This window comes from Numida meleagris, chromosome 12, assembly GCF_002078875.1.
Source record: "Numida meleagris isolate 19003 breed g44 Domestic line chromosome 12, NumMel1.0, whole genome shotgun sequence".
In the NCBI taxonomy this organism is placed as follows: domain Eukaryota; kingdom Metazoa; phylum Chordata; class Aves; order Galliformes; family Numididae; genus Numida; species Numida meleagris.
The window spans coordinates 14,552,325-14,573,613 of record NC_034420.1 but is presented as its reverse complement, the minus strand read 5'-3'; the positions used below and the strand labels follow the sequence as shown (position 1 = coordinate 14,573,613).

General features: G+C 42.1%; 1 protein-coding gene across 1 annotated transcript in view; it reads right to left on the bottom strand.

Moving 5' to 3' along the window:
• TRPC7 (transient receptor potential cation channel subfamily C member 7) overlaps positions 633-21,289 on the bottom strand; it is a 69,208-nt gene continuing 48,551 nt past the window's right edge. Inside the window, exons 7-12 of the mRNA XM_021410853.1 lie at positions 20,768-21,032; positions 14,068-14,263; positions 10,588-10,809; positions 9,042-9,122; positions 5,596-5,671; positions 633-4,875 (exon numbers count right to left, since the gene is read on the bottom strand). Of these exons, the coding sequence (XP_021266528.1) occupies positions 4,733-4,875; positions 5,596-5,671; positions 9,042-9,122; positions 10,588-10,809; positions 14,068-14,263; positions 20,768-21,032 (983 nt within the window). The 3' untranslated portion in view covers positions 633-4,732. The remainder of the gene's footprint in view (positions 4,876-5,595; positions 5,672-9,041; positions 9,123-10,587; positions 10,810-14,067; positions 14,264-20,767; positions 21,033-21,289) is intronic.

Genomic DNA, 21,289 nt, shown 5'->3' with positions numbered 1-21,289 from the left:
GTTGCTTTTCAGCAGTCAGATACAGCCAGAAAGCCATAAGCTGGATTGCTTCTCTTAAATGCTCTCGGTGTCTGCCCGTCGAACAAAATCGGCGGCCCTTTTTTGGCTCAGGGCTGGCCTACTTGTCACCCCAAAAGCTTCAGGTTGTGTCATGCTGTGAGGTGTGACATGGAGGCGGTGATGGTCAGGGACTTGGGGAGAAAAGTGACCTGAAGGAGTCCCTGAGATGTGAGCTCATGCAGCTGTTGGGACGGATGTGAGGTTGGGGAGATGAGTGGGGCGGCTTTCTGAAGGACTGCACTTCTGGCCTGGAAGGCTGCAGGTATGATTGACAAAATCAGTCAGTATTGTTTCTAAATGGAGGCACACAATGAGCTTCATTAGAGGATGAATGAGCTTCTCTTTCTTTGGTTTGGGAATCCTCGTGCAGATTTAATCCCTAGCCCATTCTTATACTAAAAGAAATAAATAAATCTTTTCACAAAGTCAGTTTTTAAACTTGGTGGAAGTAAAGTAATGCCTACCATGGAGTAAAATGGAACTGAGAGACCTGTTCTGGAGGGATAGCACAGCAGCTGTCATGCACAGGCATAGGTTTCCTTTTGGGATTTCTTTCTTTGTTTTCAGATACAACATGCTATGAAGTCTCTGTGCCATCCTCTTTGATGTTCTAGAGAGTGACATTCGTCCTCAGGAAGATCTCAGCCTTCAGCCTCCTGCTTCCTCAGTACGTGTGGACCAATTGCCCAGAATGAGGACCAGCGGCTGCAGCAGGGAAATTCATCTCAGCACCAGATCCCTCGTCCCTCCTGCTGGGTAAGCCCTAATTAAATCCTTGCATCAATATGATTAATCTTTAGTAGGAGAATTACATATTAGTCTGCATTATAGTAAATATTGCTTAAATATTAACAAGCTTGTTAGCTATTCAATAACCTTTTAAGCCCTTCTAAATCCTCTTTATCACACTGCACATTTGTATTAAATCTCTCTCAAGTGACCTTAAGTGAGCACACTTTTACTTACTGCTAAAGGCACTGCAAGCTCTCCGTCCAGTTCAGCCATTTGGCCGCTTTGGCTATTAATTATCTCCCTTTCTGTTTGCATTGATTTAAATGAAGCTGTAGTGAAGACATCCCAGTATTGACATGAAGCCTGCCTGTGACATGGTGATGGGTTGTTCCCTGCTGTGTCCTGGCTGAGTGGTCCTCAGTGTCTCCATTATTTAGTTAGGCCACCTTCTTTGGCTTGCTGGAAGTGCCAGGAGCCCTCGGGCAGTTCCTTTGGTTCAGCATTTGCATCTCTGGTCTACAGGGGTTGGTGGCTTGAAGCTCTGCAGTTCACCTGCTTAAAGGCATGCTAATGCTTTCTGCTGCTGTCTCCTTTCCATTAGCATTCACTGATGCAAGGAAGGAAATCATCATCCAAACATTAGGGCAGTCAGTAAATCAGTGCTGGCTAGCTGATGGCTTTGTTCCCATCTCTGTCAGTTTGTCCAACTTCCAGTTTGTTTGATCTGCTGGGTTTGCAGAATTAGACAGATCTGGAGAATACTCACAGTGGTGACCCCTTTCTAACATATTTCCCATAAGATATCATAACTGTATACACAGTTTGGCCAAAGCAATATCCCTTTGCACTATTAATTCGTTCAAGAAATAGAACTCCCATATGTCAAGCCAGCCTGCCACTGGTGATGGGGATGGCACGGGGCCTGCGTGCCCCAGGTCTGTTCCTTTCTGGGAGCCAGCTGCTCTGATAGTTCCTCTCCAAAATCCCTGACTTCTCTTGGGGATCCTTTAGTAAGGTTCTTAACCGTAATTTCTTGTAAACAGTTTGGAGAATGAACCATACAATGAATTTAACTTTGTTTCTGCTCGTAGCAGACAAATAGATGCATGCAGCTTCCTTGCTGGTATTCCTGGGACCAGATGAGAAAAGTGCTTTGGAGAAATGGGATTTCGCTTGCCATGAATATTTATAGAAAAAACTCAGTGCCTTGATAGTTCATGGAAGGGAAATGCTAAAGGGGAAGAAGCACATTTTTTTAAATGATATTTTTCTCTGTACATCTTTCCTTTTGAAGTTCCGGAAAATGTTATGCTCTTTCATAGCAAATTCCTGCATGCAGAGCAGGGCTGTGCTACTTTGCTTTCCCCACCAGTCTCAGGGCAGCAGCTGATGGGACATGGCTGTGCCCCACGTCACTCTACAATGCTCCTCACACTGTGCTGCTATTGATGCTGACCAGAGCATGCACAGACTGTGATGCTCAGCACCAGGAGAACGCTTCCATCTACATCACAGGATGCTGGGGCAAATCTTATGGTGTCTTGCATCTAAATTTGAAAAATGTAAGTGTATCATTGCATTTCCACTTACCTTTCTCACCTGACTCTATATGTAGTATGACGAGAAGTGGAAATTATGGTTAATATTATTTCTTCAGCATTAAATAATTCTTCTTGCATTCCTAGGAGATGTTAGAACACTGAATGGGAAGGGTAAAGCAATGCCTGGATCAAGAGCCAGCTGTAGAGTTGTATTGTAATGAAACAATCCTTTAAGACAGGGCTGTGGCAACAGAGCTATTTTACCAAAATTGAAATGAATTTTGCACAGTGGCTGGTAGGCAAATGTAACAGCATTGCCATGAAAGATATTCCATCTTCTTAGCGGGAAAGCAGAATAGTTTAAATCAGCACCATTCTCTGCTTTAAGCAGAGGAAAACAGGCCAAAGAGATGACCAGTGAGTTACCATCCCTGCAAAGTTATTACATGTAGTGACCATCTCGTGCCAGCATCTGGTGATGGATGTTGTCATCTAGGCAGTTCATCATAACATTGCATTGCAAGAATGAATGATCATAGAAAAGTAGCAGATTTCCCCTATAGTCTTAGAGATGTGTTAATACTGATAATAATGATTTCAAATGAAGCACCACTGATAAGGAGTCACATTTACAGGTTGTTGGAACTTCCGATTCCCAAAGTTCATTCCCTTGAGATATATTTTAATTTCAGTTTTGCCTTTTCTCTCTGCCAAGCTCCAGCAGTTTTATGACAAAATTGCTTCTTTGAATGGTTTCACTAACGCTGCAGAAAAGCAACAAAATGTTTGGGACATCCAAAAGATCAGGCAAGTATTTCACCGAGTGTACCACAAAATATTATGAGGTAATTTTATTTTTTTTTCCTGGTTTAGGTAAAAATATGACAGTATACAAGATAATCTTATTAAAGGTAAAAATACAGTATTCTGCTTTTTCTCTAAACAGGTCTACGTACAGTACACTTTTTTTTATTTTGTCTTTTTTAACGTTTTTGTACAAATATAGCTATGATTCTATTAGGCTATCTGTGTTCTCATCTGGCACTTAAGAACTGATCACGGGGTCACCTTCTGCTTCTGCTTGTTTTTCTCAGCTGATACCTAAATGCAACGGTCATCTTAGAGGTGCACCTTGTAAACAAACAGTCCAGTTCAGCGGTTCCCAAGTAGTAAGGTGTGCTTTAAATACTGAAATCATGTAGCTAAGTGTAAAAACCCAAGCAATCCAAGTCTCCGGTTGCTTTGCATCGAGTCATTGCTCACCCTTTGTAAAAGTGCAGTCTGAGTGTTTGTATTACGGCCTTGGAAGTGGTTTTAATTCCTTCCTGGTCCTCCAGAAGAGCCAAACACATAACTCAAGACAATCATTTCTTCAGTAATTCATTCTTCTTTTTATTTCTACTTTTTCACTTGTCACCATGTCCTCGGTGGAAATGAAGCCTTTTCCTACAGATTCGAAGATCTGAAACTACTGGGGTCTGTTTTTCATGATTTACCTCACGCTATGGCTTGCTGTTTGAATCCAAAAGCAGAGCAGCTGAGTTGCGTTGCTGTCATCGGATTAGTGCTCTTCCTTGTCCTGAACACATAAGCACAAAATATGTTATTTCTGCTGTGGATTTTCACTGAATATTTCAGTACACTGTTGTTGAAGCTGGGATCATCTAAGGACAAAAGAGAGGCTCGGTGTGTACGAAAGGACCATGTCCTTTAGTGGGTTGGCTAATACAGCTGGAAGAGGCAGAGAGGAGTTTTTGGCTTGGAATCCCTTTATCAGGTTCCAGCAAAGGGATGAAGGATGCTTTACCCAGCAAGTCTGGTTCATGGTTCCAACTCTGTCTTCCAGCCTAGAAAGCAGCTGACCTCCAGCTGACATGCTTGGCCTTGGTCATTTCAGCAGATGATTTCTCATAGGCTTTTCATTAACCACAGTGCTGTTCAAAGTTACCTCCATGGATGCCCATGTAAACATGAAAAGAGAGTACACACCCAAGGACAGGATTTTTTTAAATTCTCAAGGAGTAGGCTTGGCACATTTTTTCTTCAGACTTCACCGACTTCTGATCAGTACAGAGTTAATGTAAATGAGCTCACTGGAGACAGGAGCATGAAGGTCTGGCTTTTTTTTACCTTTAACTAAGGTGCCTTCTCTATGGTTCATATATATTTCTGATGTCGAACGGCATATGTTTTCATCAGTAAGTTATTTTGTGTCATAAAAGATTTAACTGGAAATTCACCAAACACAGGAGTAATGCAAACTGCTCCTTACTGACACCAGCCAATTCGTAGAAGATGTGTGTGTGGTCCCCATTTTTTGCACTGTTTTTGTCCTCTTAAGATGCTGGTTGAGACTGAATAACGTTTAGAAAACCAGTTGCTTTCCTCTGTGCTCACCATCAAATGTCCTTATTTAAGTTCTTCCCGAATTTGTCACTCAGCTGCTGTATAAGTCTTGCCAGCTCACCAGTGGCTTGAGACTTTTCCTCCAGGAGTTCATATCGGAGACTAGAAATATCTTGCTTAATCTCTTTAAGTTCTCCTAAAGGGAGGAATACGTTGTTGTTAGCAATATCAAAGAAATCATACCTATGGTTTTAAGACAGATCATTTATTTACATGAGCTTGGTCATGAGTGTTTGTGGCACTCTATATGAAGTTACTACTTTTATGCGCTTAATATGTGGCTTATAGGAAATAATCCATACTTGCAATAGTGGTACCAACAGCAGTAGCAACTATGCAGAGAAAATTCATCTTTTTTCTCAAGTCTGTTCTCTCTCCATATATAGACCTTCGCCTACATGGGACATTTGCAGAAGAATAGCGGGGGAAGGCATTACAAGGAGTCTCTTTTCCATCCACTTACAAAACCTACAAGACACCATGGTAGTGCACATCCTTATTCAGTTCCAGAAATGCCCTTGGGGTGGCCATGGACAGTACAGTCAATGACTGCTTTACTTACGCCCCAAGACAAGGCTAAGTATGGGTAATGCCCTGGGTTTTGCAAAGCAAGGATAGGTAGAGCTATGGGGCAGAGCACGACAACGTGCAGACAGATCCTATGGTACATGTTTTCTGCTAAGGAAAATTTCAGAGCGTAAAGGTGGCTCAGAGTCACCGTTGTTTGCCTTCATGTGAGCCTGAGGCATGCTTCCTCTGCACTGAGGTGTTCTCCAAGTCCAATCCTTTTACTCAAGAAATCAATAGCAGTAACATGACATGCTCTAATTTGTGGCAATAACAAAAATCCACTTGCCTTCATTGACTTCATCATTTTCTCGGTCCACCTGAGCCTTCAGCACGTACCGCTTAATCAGGCGTTTCATTATTTTCTGAAAAGAGAACAGAAACACTTAACGTGAGTTTATCCACACCTCCTCAATTCTCAACTTATTATTTCTCTGTGGATGAAGCCTGGCTTCGGAGGAGGCAAAGGGATTTTTATTATTGACTTCTCATTTATTTTCCACTTTATATTGTGAACTTTGTATTAGAGTAGTTACTTGATAGCCATTCCATAACGAGTCCACGTTTTGTTTGTGGGATACATGTGAATGCAGAGTATGTCCCACAGACAATGAAAACACAGATGATCCAACAGCGGTTTAAGAAATGGGAGTCGGACCATTTCTCGAACAAGCTGCTATTTAATGTATCTATAAAATACACTTTACTGGAAAAAATAAGTTGTTAATCAGCAATGGTAACAAACTCATTCATGATGATGAATTGAACATCTGACCCAAAGTTGAATGGAAATACTTGCTTTGGAACTTGGGGTTGAGGAGAGAAAACAGACTTAGGACAGAACAAGAGAGAACAAAAATGGAGAGTGAGAAATTGCGTAGGGAAATGGCAAATTTTATGGGACATACATAGGGTAAAAGTGGCTCCATGTATATTTCTAAAATGGGTGATGACTGTTAGTAAGGAACAGCATATACGGAAACAGTAAGAGGTGATGATGGAGACGAGCTTGCAATGTGATATTGTTCCAAAAATGCCTTATTTATGTAGAAGGAAAGTAACTTTGTCAGTCTCGGGCTGCCCAGTGGCTCACAGCGAAGGCCTATGTCATTGCCAGCTCCTCGCTACAGAAAAGATGTTCATCAGTGGGAAAAAAAAGCATTTAAACTGTGAGAAACATAAAAAGCATTGCTCTATCAGAGATAATGATCAGGAGTCCAAACTAATATACCTAAATTTACTTATAGGACGTTTATATCAATTCTTTGGGCATGCAGTGCTTGATGGCCATAGCTCAGTCGCAGGGGACAGCTAAGGCAGGACATGCTGTCTTTCTTGGGAGCAGCTTCGTGAAACAGGAAAATAGGAGAGCCTTTTACTGCCCTGCTTGATGTGACTAGTTCTAGAAGGAGGTCAATGGGCTCTCTTTGAGACAAAAGAGTGACAGGTTCAATGAAGAGTTCTGCGCCCTCCGGGCTTTCTGCATCCTCTGCAAACAGAGGAGAGCTCGGTGAACATCCAAGAAAAGATATGCAAATGTCTTTTCTTGAGCAGATGGCCACTATTAAGGGAAAGCCTCTCAGCGTGAGCTCATCAGCTCACCTATTCGCAGAGCAATCACGTCTGCTTTGAACATCACTTAAAATCGCTGAGAAGACTGTGAAACGCGAATTAAGGAATCAATACACTTGCTCTTTTTTTTCCCTAGTAGCCAGCTATGCATTATAACGGTACAAAATGCGTGTGCGCATCAAAGAAGGATCCAGTCATTTATATATAAGTCATGTAGTCATGGAATGTGGGATGTTAAAGACTCTGTCCTTGTCTCAAAGAGGCATCTGGCTAACCAGGTGCGTCAGTAAAAGCAACAGAGGTGAGGCACAGCGCACGTACGGTGTGTTGAAGATGGCCAAGGTAGTAGAATCCAGAGGGAGGTAGGGTTGGCACCTGGGAAAACATAAATGAAGTAATGTTTGGGGAAAGCAGGGAAATCGTGGATCTAAAATAAATGATTTTTTTTTTCAGCACAGATGACAGGAAATTTAGAATAAAATAAGGAATCAACATAAACAATGAATATAGTTATTATCTGGAAAACTATGGTAACACCTATCTACTCCGGTTCCCATGCAGCTGGTATTTTTGATGGCCACTACTCAAATACAGTCCTATATTAACTCCTGTATGTGAAAGCCAAAAGCCTAAGGATGTCTGCCTAATCCATCAAGTACAGAATGTAGTTGGATTTGTCTATAGAAACTAAATATTCAAGATCTGACCCCCCCTAACAAGAGGCTACTTAGTCACATAGTAGGTATTTCTCCCAGTAGGTGTAGGAAAGTAATTCATTTTTGCCCCAGTGTAGCTTTTCCCCTTCTCCCCATTGCTATTCCTTAGAGTTACAATAAATGAAATAGCCTCTCAGCAAAACGATCCTGTTTATTGCAGGGAAATGCCAAATAAAGCTTCAAGACAGCATCTTGATAATGAAGGCCAAACTTGAAACAGTTTAGATAAAACTGGTCTCAAACCCATGTTACCCACTGGGCAGTACAAGAGCTCCAGAGTGAAGTGAGCCATCACCTTTGGTCTTCTCTTACCTTGCCGCTATTTTATCACTCCAAACATCAAATAAATATATTCCTGAGCTTCTAAAATTACCAACTAGTCCTTCTAATTTCCCCAACAAATCCTTTCCTGACTTTTATAGAGGAAGGTGCTGCTGACAGCATGACAGTCCCAGTGCTGGGAGTGGGGATGAACACATGAGCTTAACATAGCATTTTAGCAATGCTCCATTCAAAGCCTCATCTCAAGAGTGTTTGATAAAGACATCGTTTTGCTTGTGCTAATTTATCCCTGCATCATGGTGTCATAGAATCATAGAACTAGCTAAGTTGGAAAAGACCTACAAGATCATCCAGTCCAACCATCCACCTACCACCAATAACCCCACTAAACCATGTCTCTCAACACTCTATCTAAATGTTTCTTGAACACCTCCAGGGACGGTGACTCAACCACCTCCCTGGGCAGCCCATTCCAGCGCCTGACCACTCTTTCAGAAAAGTAGAATTTCCTAATGTCCAGTCTAAATTTCCCCTGGTGCAACTTGAGGCCATTCCCCCTCGTCCTGTCACTAGTTATAAGAGAGAAAAGGCCTGTGCTCCAGACCCCTCACCAGCTTCGTCTCCCCAAGCAACTCCATTTTTAGGTTCTGCATATTTTCTGGTATCTTTTAAAAGCACCGTACTCCAAATGCAGGTACTTCACCTGGTAAGTCTTACTAAAGGAAACATTCAGAGAAACCACAAGCTGGGGTTCCTTCTGCCACCTCTGCAGTCACAGGTGTTTTCGGACCATACCACATTGCAGGTTTAGCGGTGTAGGATAAGTTACTGACAGAGAAAGCACGTGCAAATGGCAATGGAAAGGCTGGAGAGATGGCATGGTATCATGACAATGAAATGCTGCCTGTGCAAGACTGGGAAATTAAAGCTTGAATGATAGTCCTGCTATGAAGCTTAATATAATATCCTTGAGTGGAATCAATTAGCACGGCATATATTAACACCGTGTCTATTTCCACGGATGATACACTGCATTTGTCTCTGAGCACTGTGACCATGTTAAGCCACAGCTCAGTACATCACAGCATGGCACCAACCGGACCCAAGCAAGTACAGCCCAGCAGAGCAGTACACCAACACACCTCTGCCCCGGCTCTGTGGTTACCTGGTATCTCGTGGGCTTGTTGTAAGCATTCTTCATTGAAAAATTCTCTGTGTGTAGACTGCTAGACTGAAAACGAACTTTCTGAAATGATAAAACATCATGATGTATTAAGTCAACGATATCTTCTCACGCGCGGATAACACCAAGCTAAACGGAACTTTGTAAAACTGGTAGGAAATGATTAAATGCGTGGGTAGAATAAAAGCCAGCGCATTCTGTTCTAAATAGGTAACGATCTGAAAGAGAGAAAAGAGTTGAAAAACAAAAATTGCTGGGAAAATAAAAGGATTTTAAATTGTCAAGGCAAAAATAGTATTCTCAGACAAGTTTTTGTTAAGGAGATGCTAAGAGAAATGAAATGTATCTTAGATTGGTGATTATCAATGTAGGGCACATTTTTTTATTTTATAAAAAAATAAATAGATTTGTAGAGAACAAGTCAATGCAGCTATCAAAAATTCTGAAATGGAATTGATTTACAGCAGTTCTTTGAAAACAGTAGTACAGTTTGCTGGTTTCTTAGCTGAAAAAAGCCTTTTTTAAAAATTGAGATGTATTATTCTTTTATCAGATGACAACAAAGCTATTGATTTTGCATTCCAGAAGTTTCCAAAAGTCTTTTCAGAAGACCAGTATTCATTACAGATTTTTTTGACACTTTTATCCACCTATGAACTTTTTGGCCCAAGTGCTAAAGAAATAAGGAAGTACTTACTCAAAGGAATTAATTCATATTATAGACCCAAAGAAGCTAATGCACACACAGACCCTTGCAACCGTATGCAAGTGTATGTACAGGGAAGGCCTTAGTTAAAGGCTTTTTATCACTGACTGTCCCACAGATCTTGAGAAATAGTGATATTATTTATTATTATTAATCAGGATGCTGATAATGGTTAGACAGATATTCGCTTTTGGTGGGGAAAACATGCCCCCAGCACTTCCAAAGCACATTTCTATTTCAAGGGGCCAAAGAAGAGATGGAAGAGACAGGATCTGCCCATCAGTGCTACCCATCACTAAGCAGATGTAAGCAGAGAGGTTGCTAATTATAGCTGTAGGCATTTAGGAAGCCTTATTATTAATAAGTGCTTGGAAACTTGTTCCCAAACCTGAAATGGCAGTAAATATGGTGGTTCACATAATGGCACTAAAATTAATTGGGAAATCACTTAAAGGCAAGAGGATGTTTTGAAGAGGCATGAAAGTCTGCTGGGCAGATTAGGAGCCAGAAAAGATGGGTATCATTTATGTCTCTGCCTCTGCCCTTGGTCTTTGACTTTGTTCATTAGGCTCTGGGAAACCCCATTATAGAAGTGCCTCCTTTTATAAGAGTTGCTCTGTCACCGGTGTACTGACTGCTCAGTTTGAGGCTGCAAGTCTGAGAGGACCCTCTAGGTGCTGATATAAGACAAGTAACAAGACTGAGCAAGAGGTTGCACTGTCCCTGGTCAACCTATGAACCACACAACCCCCTCCAGAAGGTCCCTGCAGCCATGGATCCGTTACTCTACACAGAAGGCAAAAAAGCACAGATGCAACATACCCGTTGTTTGGAGTTCAGCATCCCCATCTCGAGGTCATTTTCACAGTTTTTGGCCTTAGATTTGCAGAGTTTTATGAGGCACATTTTTATTCTCAGTATGAGATAATAAAATGATTTAGGGCTTGGCACTAGATTAAAGGGAGCGGGTAAAGTCCTTCCTTCGTCAAAGTAGGACAGCCAGAGCTTGGCACGTGCAAACTTCCACTCCACATCTGCATCCTCCTTGGGAAGGGAAGAGAAAATAGCACCCAAATACATGATTAGCACATAGAAAAGAATTTAGCTATCATAAGAACAAACATACAGGCAGGATTTAACTAGAATCAGCTAAAATGGGACACCTGAAAGCAATGTTATCTTCTTAGGTTTCTCTGTCATCCAAAAAGAAGGAAAAATTGAACCAAGAAATGAATAAACAGAGGGTACAAGTCCTCCAAATACCAGACTGAATGTCACCTTATTTCTGCTTGACAGAAGATTTCTACAAACTGCTTATTAAGAAGAAGTTGGGAATAGGGAAAATTTTTTTGCCTTCTAAGCCAGGCAAATGCCATAAGCCAGAAAGGTCAGTGTAAGCTTGGATTCAAATGAGTTCACATTTCTCTCCAGAAAAGGCTGCAGAAATGCAGCACGGTGTCACAAAGACAGGCATTTTGGAGGATGGAGGTGGGGAGCAAGGAAGGCTGGAGCAGAGCTGTACTGCAACGAGGGGGATAATGAAGAGCAAATCATCTCAGAGTGGTATTTTTCGCCCTGTTTCTTTGTCTCATTTGAACATGGGAGCACAGCTGCAGTCAGCTTGATAGTGGTGGCCAGTAACTAGGTTTGTTGAAGGTGTTTTGCACACTGGTGTGGTTTCTTTGAGTTGAACATTACTTATTTCCTTGGACAGCAAAGGGCTTGTCTTTCAGTGACAACCCAGTGCTAGTGCTCTGCTGGGCAATGACTGTATTAAAACATATATACAGTCACGAAAAGGAGAAGAAGCGGATACGTGTACAACAACAAAGGCTGCCTCTGATTAACTGCAGTGCTAATTGCCAGGTAACAGTTATCACTGCATTGGCCAGGAATCACCCATAGAGGAGGCTAATCACTGATTTCTTCTGTCATCACATTACTTCCTCTTCAATCCTGAAAAAAAACCCATCACTCATTGCCTGTGAATCTCCCTTATGAAGTGTCAGGATGGGCCAGGATCACTTCCAAGCACAGGGACAAGGTTAAGGTTAGCACACCCTTTATGGATCTGCTTGGCATTTACAGAGGATGATGGTCAGACCCATGTATCAGGACAATTTATCAGGCAAAGGAACAGAGGAGATACAGCTGCTCTACAGCTGTTTTCTTGATGGTTTATGTGGAGGCCAGCAGCATGGATAGAAACACAGTTTGCCAGTTCCTTATAGTCACATCCATGTGCTGCTGAAATTAGTAACCTCTGATGACGTCTTACCTCCAAAACCATGTCAAAAACTGGCATGCCATAACTGAGCTTAATTCTGTCACAGGTACAGCAATACTTCTGCCAACAGAGCAGCATTCACTGCTGCTCCTCAGCCTTCTCATTGTTTGGGGTTGAACCTCACAAAAGCCTAAATCTGAATTACAGTGGAAATAATTTGTTAACATTTTTAATGCTTTTCTGCTAAATAGCTAAGGAGCTAATGATGGAAGCGTTTCTGGCTGGCAGAAGGATTTTTTTTCTTTCCATAAATACAAAGAAGTCAGGAAGCATTAATACTTGAGGGATAAACAGAAGAAAACCAGAAGTAGCTGAAAAGAGATGTTCAATGGAAAGCATAAGAGTACTATTTTGTAACTCTGGCTAACAGAAAAGCATTTCCCCATTGACTGCAATGGAATTTAATTCCTAAGTAATTACCATCCTCTGTCATTATTGACACTGCTGTTGTCAGATAAACAGAAAGGATTTTCTATTTAGTCAGTAGGATGACTTTGTCTTTCCTTAATCTCTCTGTCGCTGAGGATTTAAAGGATTAGTGTGAGATTTACTAGATTTCTCCCAGTTCTCAAGTAGGAGGATCTGGAAGGAATAGCTCACATTTGTTTCTCTTGCTGATAGTTAAAAATGTTCTTTAACAAAGTTCTGAAAAGTTCCAGGCTGCCAAGAAGGATGTTAAAGGCTTTTCCAGGAAACTGCTCATCATGGAGTATAGACCAGAAAACAAACATAGGCCACCTATTGAGACATTTCTTTAAATTTTTCTTCTGTAAACTTTCAAGAGCATCTCTACCTACTGCAATAAACTAGAAAATGCATTAAGAATCTGAAACCCCTTCAGAAGTAGAACTTGTTTCAGTAGAAGGAGGTTGAGGAAGGTGCTTGATCTTAAGGTTTGGGGTTGGAACTAGGGGACCTTTAAGGTCCTTTCCAACCCAAACCATTCTATGATTCTAAGTGATTACAAAACTTTGGGAAAATACCTTCTGCACACAAGAAGGCTTCTAGGGCAGGGAGCATATGTAAAGTCTCTCTGACATTTAGACTCAGTTGCCGCACACATGAGATAGAGCTCTATTTGCACTACAGTACATTTAGGAATCAGACATTACAGTCAGAAAACAATTTCAGCTGTGGCCTTTTGCAGTGTCAGGTTCTGAGGGAAGATTAGAGCAAATAATTAATACAAACCCAGCGACAGAAACTTGACATTTAGCAAATCAGAAGAAAGAGGTGAATCAGCATTAACACAGTCCAAATATTAATCGTTTTTTTTCTACTTTTCTTTATGTTAGCAGGGAGCTGTTTTTGTACAAAGTATTTAGCAAACCCAGCCTGCTACTCCCAGTACTACTGAACAAAGTTGGGTAAACCCTGCAAACGCCTTCCTGCAGATACCTATTCATATTCTGTATTTGTATCTTTTTTATGCTGCTTTTTTTTTTTTTTTGCTCACACTGTTATGACTCGTGGGCCGAGGGACTCCTCAAAATAAAAAATAATACAAAATCTACACCAAGGTTCCAAATACCAGGCATGCAAAATATGGATTATTTGAATGTGTATCTATGAGCTTCAGCCTTAGATGGGTCTGCACGTTTAGCCAATAGAAAATGGAAAAAAAACCAGATGAAATATTGCTTGATCTGTTATAAGGAAACAACACAGCTAAGATAGTACACGTAGATAAATTATCGTAACCAGCATTAAGGAGTAAAAAACATTACAAACTGCTTTCATTAAATACATGTAAAGGAAATTGAGCTTGCTCACAGATGGTCATTAAAAACAAGGACGCTGAAGTTTTTATAGAAATGATTCCCTGTTAATTATTAATTCAGCCCTAATTTGGGACTGATGCCGCCCTGACTCTTACACAGTATAAGAACTGTGTGTGTTTCAATAGTGCTCCAATTTTGCATATGGAATAAACTACAACTTCCTTGTTCCATCAACATTTTCATTGTCAATGATAATTATGTACATTGTGTTTGTAACCCAGTTTCTTATCTTACCTCAATTTCCTGATAGGAGTTGTTTATCATGGCTATTAGCATATTAAGCAGCACCACCACCATGGTCACGTTATATACTCCATAGAGTACATATCCAATATTCTCAATGAATTTATGATCGTACTTCAGCACCACGGATATCACTTCAGATAAGCCAAATATTGACCAGAATAAGGTTTTAAAACTTTCTTCTACCCTAAAAATAAAGAAAATGTTCACTTTATAGAGTTCGTAGCAAATTAGCAGGAACAAACGCTAATAATAAAAGCAGCAACCCACCAATATAAATATAATGCCTTGGCACAGTAATTACAAGCAGTTATCCATCACCCAGGGAGATGCCAGATTAAATTTCCTGACCTGATAAAGAAATACTACTTCTGTGAATATTATAAAGCAACAGCCACCCCTTATTAGCGCCATCTGTTCTTCTCAGGTGTGTTATTTGTCACTTGGCTTTTCCGCCCCTGTTAAGGACTCCTCTGTGGGCTACTTGCAGTTTGAAACCTTTTGTGGAGGACTCAGAAATTCTACTCAGTCACCTATTCCTCATCTGGAGAAGACAAGCAGAGATTATCTGGGAGAGGGAAGAGGGAACCTATCTTGACTGCCTTATATGTTATTTCCAGGGCAGAAGAAAAGTGTTACTTTCTGCACAAAAGGAATCTGTGAAAAGTTCTGACTTGTGGCATTAGTATAACCAGCACACCGTGCAAATCAAGCCATCCCGTGGTCTGATTTTCTTCCTATCCTACTTTGGGACCACAGACAATTCAGGCACCCAAAGATAAAAATTTAAGTTCCTAAAAAATTTGGAATTCAGGAGTAATAGAAGATGTCTCAGGAGGCATTCTCATTTGATTATTACAGTTACTTAGAAAGGAATCAGAGGACAATAAAATGCTGAAAGACGGGAAAAAGGATAATAAGGTAATGACAAAGAAATTGAAAGGATGCAGGTGGACTAGCAGATCAAAAGGAGAGCTCAGTTCAGGAGCCAAAGCTGTACCAGGCAGATGAGAAGCAGCCCCAGCTAGAAATGAAGGAAGGAGGAGGATGAGGAGGGATGTTGGTATGTTTTGTAAGACCTTTGCTTAGTTTTCAAGTTAAAAGCAAATACGCCTTTACTGAATAATCCTTAGCACATTAGCAATCAATTACCTCCCCTCTCCCCTTACATCCCAGGAGGTAAATGCCTTCTAAGAAAACAAAGCCATTAGCTAATTTTAGGATCTTTTAATTATTATTATTAGGGTGGCAGACTAATCCTGCAAAATCTGTATATAAAAACAGATTATAGACGCAAACTAAAACATGTCCTAGGGAAATAATAAGCTTTGCAGCCACTCCAGGATCTATTACACTATGCATGCAAGCAAAATAATTAATTCAAACTCTCTGGAGGGCAAGTGCAGAGCGCTGCACAATTCCTTTCTGCCACAGCAAACTGGCTCTTATCTCCCATTGCAACTCATGGCAGTCCCTCCTCCATTTGCATGTTGTAGTAGTAAGACTGCAGTAAATATTCAGGCACCTTTCTCATCCAGCATAACTACTTTGACTTGTGGGAGATGATCCTGAGCCGTGTTTCAAATAGATGTCACACAACATTGTTTGAAATGTGGCTTTCTGTTCCATCTCCATTTTACCCAGATAAATTGTTGTCATGTTCACTCCTCCTTGCTGTTTTGCATGAGGCTGGGATATTACACAGAGATATGTCTGTGGGGCAAGCTATGACTGCTGCAAAACAGCACTAGTTCTTTTCTTTTTGGTGGGTATTTCTTCTCCTCAAAAACTCTCCTCTTGTCTCCAACCATCACACGCAGCAAAGGACAGCTGATGTTAATGTGTCAGATGTCCTTCAGGTTAAGGTAGCTATCTGGTTAGCTCTTATTCTATTAGACATTGTATTACCACTTAAAGAACTTGTACAACACCAAAAACCACTGGCTTTGAAACCTGTCATCAAAGTCACTTATCAAACCAATAAAAACTGTAACCACCAGCCTTGATCCCAGCTGCACCCTGCTATTAACCTCCCTTTTTTAATTTGGAAAGGTTCCCTTAGTTTTCCACCCTGCCGGTGGTTTTTAATACAACGTGTCAACTCTGCTCCTTTTCTGCAGCTTAAGCATTAACCTTTGTTCTGGAGTGGTGCCAGGTTCTCCTTGAAAAGTTAATTACTGGCTGCACATGGCCCTGGCCACCCCGAGAAGCTGAGGGCTCCAGCACAGCCACCATGCTCCTCTGTAAATGTCCAAGATCCTTAATCCCAGCGCCAGGTGAGGGAAGAGTGGGTATGGGAGTGGGAAGGTGGTGGGTGAGTTGGCACCCCAACACAATGCTCGGCAATGCCTACAGACAGACACAGCTCTCTCACTTGGGGAGGAAATATTTCTGAAGGGACCTGGTATTAGTTCATCCCCACCTTCTGAAGAGGCTGGATCAGAGAACCATAGAATGGCTTAGGGTGGAGGGGACCTTAAAGATCTAAGCCCCCAGCCATGGGCAGGGTTACCAACCAACAGCTCTCCTGCCCAGCACCCCATTCATGGCTTTGGGCACCTCCACAGATGGGGCATCCACAGCTTCTCTGGGCAGCCTGTGCCAAGTCTGTATGGTTGCCCAAGGAGGTTGTGGATGCCCCATCCCTGGAGGCATTCAAGGCCAGGCTGGATGTGGCTCTGGGCAGCCTGGTCTAGTGGTTGGTGACCCTACACACAGCAGGGGGGCTGAAACTAGATGATCTTTGAAGTCCTTTTCAATCCAGGCCATTCTAAGATTCTATGGTTCTTCCCCTCTCAATTTTACACTACTGCCAGTTTGCACAAGGTCTGGCACAGGTCACAGGGAACATATTTTTTTCTGTTTGAGAAACTCTCACTAAGACATGAGATGATGATAGGTGGAGCCAACTTCTTGAAGTTTCCAAGACATTGATGTGTCTCATCAGTGCCAACTACACTATTTACTTCCCTCCTGCAAAGACCCAGGGTGATTTATCCTTCCGAAAGGTGAACAAATGAGGGAAGGGAGGAGGTCAGGAGTCCTGCCTAGCCTGACAGCTCCGGAGAACAGGGGAGCTGGCAGGGGAAAGTTGAGTGGTACTGCTTGCTGGGATGGGTATGCTGTGCTCTCCTCGCTGCAGTAGGGCCAGCTATTGCAGTGAGAACAAAAAGAATTTTGTTTCAATAGACACAGTCTTGGTGAAGTTAAACAAAGATTTTGCATTAAGGAAGAAAACAGACCACAGGCAATCATCTAGTTTCAGATTTGCCTCGCTTCTATAAACAGCTGTGTGCTGCTCATCAAAAAGGATCACAGCGAGGCCACGATTTCGTGTCAGTCTTGTGTCCTCTCCTTTATGAAAGCTCAAGGCATCTTTCAGACTGAGTTATTTCCTTAAATTGATTGGTAGAGTTTTAACATTGCCAGAAAAGCAACGCAGTCAATATAATCTACAAAAACATCACATTTTGACAAAGCAGAATGAGAAGAAAAAAGCCTCCAAGCCTCTAAGTAACATTGGCACTGAGCAGTGAGTCACAGCTCCCCTTGGGAAGAAGCAGACAGAAACCCTCACGTTGTAGCCTTCAACTTGATTTGCAATGCAGAAAGCAAGACGACCGCAATCAGTCTTGCCTCCATTTCTATTTTGTTTGCATAGCATGTTCATAATTGCAGGCTGTTTGGAGAGCTGTGTTCTGTACACAGCATACAATAAACACATAAACAGAGCTGGGGTCGGCTGAAGAGTCCTGAAAACTACCTACGTTCCAGCACCAAAGAACTTAAAAAAAAAAAAGTTTGACAGTATACCATGGCTAAATAATCTCAGTGTTTAACAGTGTGAGGAAAAGCACACTGCATTTTCATTTCCTTTGCGTCAAGAACATTAAAATTGAAGAACTGACAGAAACCGCATGATAACATGGTTCAGAGGCCACCGGGGTGCTGTGTGCCTGCTCTGCAGAAGGCAAAAAGAACAGGATTCCAAAAGTGCAAGCTACACCAGCATTCATGGATTGTTATTATTAGATCTAAGCACGCAATTCCATCTCAATGATACCTGGGACAAATATGTACTCTTTTTCCGCCTACATACTGTCCTGGGAAGCTGTGGTTGTCTCAAATTCGATGTTATTTCCATGAGCAGCTCCTTGTCTGTGACGGTATCACTGGATATATCCATGTGATGTTCAGAGGGAGCTGAAATTCAACGCCCTTTGGAACTGGCCACAGTCTGATTAACGCACAAATCCAGCAGGTTTTTTTCTTCTGTTGCAATCAGCCAAGTGATATCCCAGTCAGGGCTCATAGTAAAACAGGGATCGTTTTGAGTAGAAAACTTAATTTCCGTAAAATTTCACACATCCTCATTAGAACTTGCAACATCTGCTCCGAGGCGTGTTCAGCGAAGTCAGTGAAGTCACAGAATGCTTACAACTTCAGCAAAGTGAGCGTTTTTCTTTGGCTCAGTGAATTTTGACAGCGCGTTGAGGTTTTCCTTCTTGTCACAAATAAATGAATGGCAGCAGGAGAACACCGTGTTCAGGAGGGCTCATGGACGGCTCAAAGGAAGCAGAGCAGGAAATGCTGTGAGAGTTGGCCCCTCTGCCAATACACTGTGTTCTTAGCTTACTGAAGTTGTTTGGGACTGTAGGTTTCTGGTTTGCTGAATGAGGTGTCTGAGAAGGATTTTGAGGATTAATATTAATTTACACTCTTTGTTTCGTGTGATGAAGAGCTCATTTTCACTCATCATCCTTTAACGCTTCTGTGTGTTTATATAATCAGAGGAAATCAAGTTTATTTTAAATCTTTTCCAAACGATTAAAAGGAAAATTCGTCTTCATGGAAAATTTGCTTCGTAACACCATGAAGTCCCTCCAGGATAAATGATCACAAGGCTGACGTTAAGGAGGACAAGCAGTGCCTTTTGACAGGACTCTCCCCAGCCCAGACAGCCCTCAGGCGCTCGAGCAATCTTTTCTCCAGTGAGTAGTCACCATTTCGGGCAATGTTTGCTCATTATTTCCATCAAAAGATGGAGAGATCCACTGGTACTGTGTGTGTGTGTTAACTGGATGGTTACCACTATTGCATTAGAGCCTGGAATCTGTCAACAGGTGCTCTGATGATGTGCTTGGGGGACACCACAACTGCTGCAATCAGGGACAGCATTGACTCAACTTCGCATTAACTCTTGCGCTTCAAGGACATCTCCTCTTCCAATAAGAACCAAGTCACATCCCACACTCAATTTTCTTCTCTCTTACTGCCAAGCACAGATAAATATAATTGCATCTGCCCTCATAAGTCCTTCCATTAAAGCGTATCCTGAGGCTACAGAAAGGTCCAGAAGGCACATTTGGTTCAATCAGAAAATTTAAACATTGTAGTACAAAGTATGTGTTGCACAAGAGAGTAGTGTGGTAAAACTGGCTCCTGTGCATTTGGAAGGACACAGCCACTCGCAAGGCAGAAAGGCAGATGCCAAAAAGCTCATTTCTCCTAGAGGAGCTATGAGCTAAGGCTTGCTGTATGACATGTTAGAGAAATGACACATCCAGTGCCAGCTGCTGTCTGCTCCTCATCTCAGGCATTACAAGTGTGGTGAGGTTGCCTTGAAGTCAGGACACAGCAAGGGGAAAGCATCACACCAAGATTTCCTCTTCCCTCACAGGTGGGTGTGTGGGAAGGAAAGCCCCTGCCGTGTCCCCAAGGCAAGTCACAGTGGTTTTGTGCACAATGCAAAGCTGCCTGCTGTGGTACTTCACTTCAAGGGAGGACAGCATGTACATTACTTGAGAACAAGCCCTCATTGTACTGTAAGGGCCAGAGAAGAGTTACGAGGCTCCTACCCTGCACTGAGGGTTGGATAGACATGGGGGGGGTGAGCACTACCCAGGTGGACCCTGTCTGACGTGACCAGTACCAGGCAAAGTGCTCCCTGCAGCTTTCACGTGGCCTCTGCTGAAAAGCACCCAGCCAGGATCTAGAGAAACCCAGCACTGGCATCCTGGCTGCTTTTGAGCATTGTGACCAGCAGCTGGCTCTGCATGGTTACCGTATAAATGCAGCTGCTCTCAGGTGACATCTTAAAACAGACTTCATGTAAGAAAAAAGCCTCTCTTGTTTTACATGCATTTCAGCTTGCAGTTTAAAGAACAATAATTTTACATCTAGCCTCAGCAAAGTTACCGTGAGTATATGCTGCATAGACCTCCACATTTTGAAGCTCTAATCCTGCAAATACTGACTCTGCAGAGCCATGCTGACATACTTCAGGTTCATCTCTGGTTGAGCTGAAAAGTAATCTTTCTTGGAATAGGATACAGTGAAATGAGAGTATTTGGTTGAAAGGACAGATGATTGGACTTAAAGGATCAGGGCATAAAGGAAAGCAGGAAGTCCAGGGAGAAGTAGGGAGGGAGCAGCTAAGAGGAAGGGAGGGTTAAATTCAGTGGGCTCACAGGAAGAGTAGGGAACACAAAGGTACGTTTAAGTGATGGACTTCTGTTTGCATATACAATCACCCACTACAAAGACACTTCTCTCTGCTTTTAGCCAGGCACCTCACTAACAGCAGAAGAGCGTTTGGCAACATCCCTGCTATCTAAGCGGAGTTAGCAGCAGAAATAAACCAGAACAAGCAGAGCCCTGCAAGAGCAGCCCCTTTTCCGTAAGTACTCACGTTGTAAATGCAGGGTTGTATTTTGCACCAAGGTAGTAAGAGTAAAGGTTGAACATTCCAATCATGAAGGCCAGGAACACCATGATGAAGATGACCATGAACTTGAAGATATCCTTCACAGTCCTTCCCAAAGAGATCTGCAGGGGCCCGAAGCTTTCGTTGGCTGGAAGAATGTAAGCAATGCGGGAGAAGCTGAGTACCACAGCTATTGCATACAGTCCTTCTGAAATGATCTGAGGATCCGAGGGAAGCCACTTGTTCCTGGCTAAAACAATACACGGACATTAGATATTAGTAATGAAAAGAGGTAGATGGATGTTATGATGATAAATGACTCCTTTTTAGGGCTGAATTTTGTTTCTGGGCAGGAGTTAAAGGAAAAAAAAAGGTTTTAAACAACTAGTCACTGAAGTCCTCAGCATTCTTTACAAGGGTGGGCGAGAAACAGTTGCATTTTTGACATGGAAAAGATGAGAAATGAGCAAGTCACTGAGATTTACCAAAGTCACAGAGCAGATAAAT